General features: G+C 51.0%; 1 protein-coding gene across 1 annotated transcript; it reads right to left on the reverse strand.

Moving 5' to 3' along the window:
* Positions 1-280: 280 nt before the first annotated feature.
* Positions 281-1,273, reverse strand: TADA2B (transcriptional adaptor 2B; the record flags this gene model as incomplete). The annotated part of the gene is made up of 1 exon (XM_008944958.1): positions 281-1,273. A coding segment is annotated over one exon (993 nt), but the record flags the coding sequence as incomplete, so codon positions are not given.
* Between the last annotated feature and the right edge of the window lie 613 nt (positions 1,274-1,886).

Below are 1,886 nucleotides of genomic sequence, written 5' to 3' on the forward strand. Positions count from 1 at the left end.
GACCTGCGTGAGTTCACATGAAAGAAATCCATTCTAGTAATGTACCAAAAGCAGTGAAATCCAATGTAAAGTTGCACAATTAAACATTTCCCGTGACCCAAAGCAAAAGTTGTCTGAACCATGGATCATGAATACTGCAGGGCTTTATATCATTGCCTTTTGTTTTTTTGTTTTGTTTTAGTGACATCATTTCCATACCTTTGGGGAGGGAAGGAAAAAAATAACGGAGTCCTTGAGGCTCTAAAGGGCCTCTGCTGTGTGTCTGCAGATCAGCTGAGTTTCATGATGCATCCCTGGATATCCAACCACTTTCTGTTAGAAAGTTTAAAATCCTTTTCTTCAGTACCTTGTCTAAGTAACTGGGAAGGCGACTCTTTGAAGGAATTCCCTGTCTTTTTTGGAGATGGTCTTTAATGATTATGGTTTTTACAGTCACGTAACGTGCGGGGCTCAGATTCAGGGAGCTGCAGAGCACCTTTTCCCTGTCCGACAAGAGTTCAAAGCCAGGCAGATTTTCAATGGCCGCAAATTCACCTTCTTTACCATCTTCCTTCCCCCTCTTGGAGCTCGCTATGTTCTTGTTCTCCTTCCTCTTTTCCCGCTTGTGCCTGGCTGCCTCGTACTCTGCCGACTCTTCCATTTTGGTGATGCCGTTTCGACGGTACCGCTGCAGCTCCCGAATCTTTGCTCGGAGTATCCTCTCCTTGTGCATGTTCTCGAAGAAATCTTCAAACTCCTTACAAGACATGAACTGGTACAGAGGCCTCAGTTTCAGCCTCAGCTCCTTCTCCTCTTTGGTGATCTTTCGTTTGGGAGCTTTCTCCTTGTCCTTTTTATCCTTCCCCAGGAAGGCCGGTACCAAGTTGTAGTCTCGTGCAATGTTCTTCCGCCGCTGCCTCTCCTTGAGTTTCCTTACGTACATGTCTACGTGAGCTCTTTTTAACTCAATCTCCACGTCGTCGTCGTCGTAGTTCACCGAGAGGCCGCTGATGAGCGTCTCCGCGTCCTGGTCGTACTCGATCTCGTAGTCGTCCCGCAGCGGCATGTAGCCCAGCTGCTGCTGCTCGGCCACCGAGATGTCCAGCGGCGGCAGCGGCGTGGTCAGGCTCGGGGACAGCGGGCCGCCGCTGGGGCACGTGTGGTCCGTCACTCTGTTGGGGATGGTGTCGGGGATGCAGGCCTTGCCCAGGTTGCCGTGGATGTACATGCTCACGTAGTGCTCCATCACCTCCTGCGGCGTCCGGGACGCTCCCACGTGCGCGGCCATGTCCTCCTAGGCGGAAAATAAGGAGCGGTGACACAGTGATTCCCACCACGCCTCCCGCACAACGTGCGCTCGGCTAAGCCACGACTACTTCTTCTCTGCTCCTCAAAGGCCAACTCACAATACCTCAGCTTTTCTAGAAACACTGTAATGGTTCCCATCAGATCTGCGTCTTTATGTCCGGACAAGCATTTACAAGCGCACAGGGACACATCAGCCGTGAGAACGGTGCGAGAGGCACCACTGAGGCAAGCTGCAGCACGGCCTCTGGGCACAGGGACGCCATGGAGATACTGGATCCACATGGCGACAATTCCTGAGCTTCCATCCCAAAAAGACAGCTTGCCATCACCAGGGAGCTCTCTCAGTCCCGGGCCAGCACTGACACCGCTACATCGTTTGGATTTTGCTCATCTACCTTGCATTGCTGGAGCACTTTTGGAGCAATGCAGAAATAAAGACAGAGCATCCTCACAGGAAGAAGGACAGCACTTTTCCTAGTTATTCAAGAGCTAGGTCGAGCTACAATGATCACAGACTTTAAGAAAAGCCTTTACGTTTAATGAAGCGAAACACAGTCAAGCAACAACTGATGAATGAAAGGCCGGTGCCGTTTCGTACC

This window comes from Merops nubicus, unplaced genomic scaffold, assembly GCF_000691845.1.
Source record: "Merops nubicus isolate BGI_N331 unplaced genomic scaffold, ASM69184v1 Scaffold40487, whole genome shotgun sequence".
Taxonomy (NCBI): Eukaryota; Metazoa; Chordata; class Aves; order Coraciiformes; family Meropidae; genus Merops; species Merops nubicus.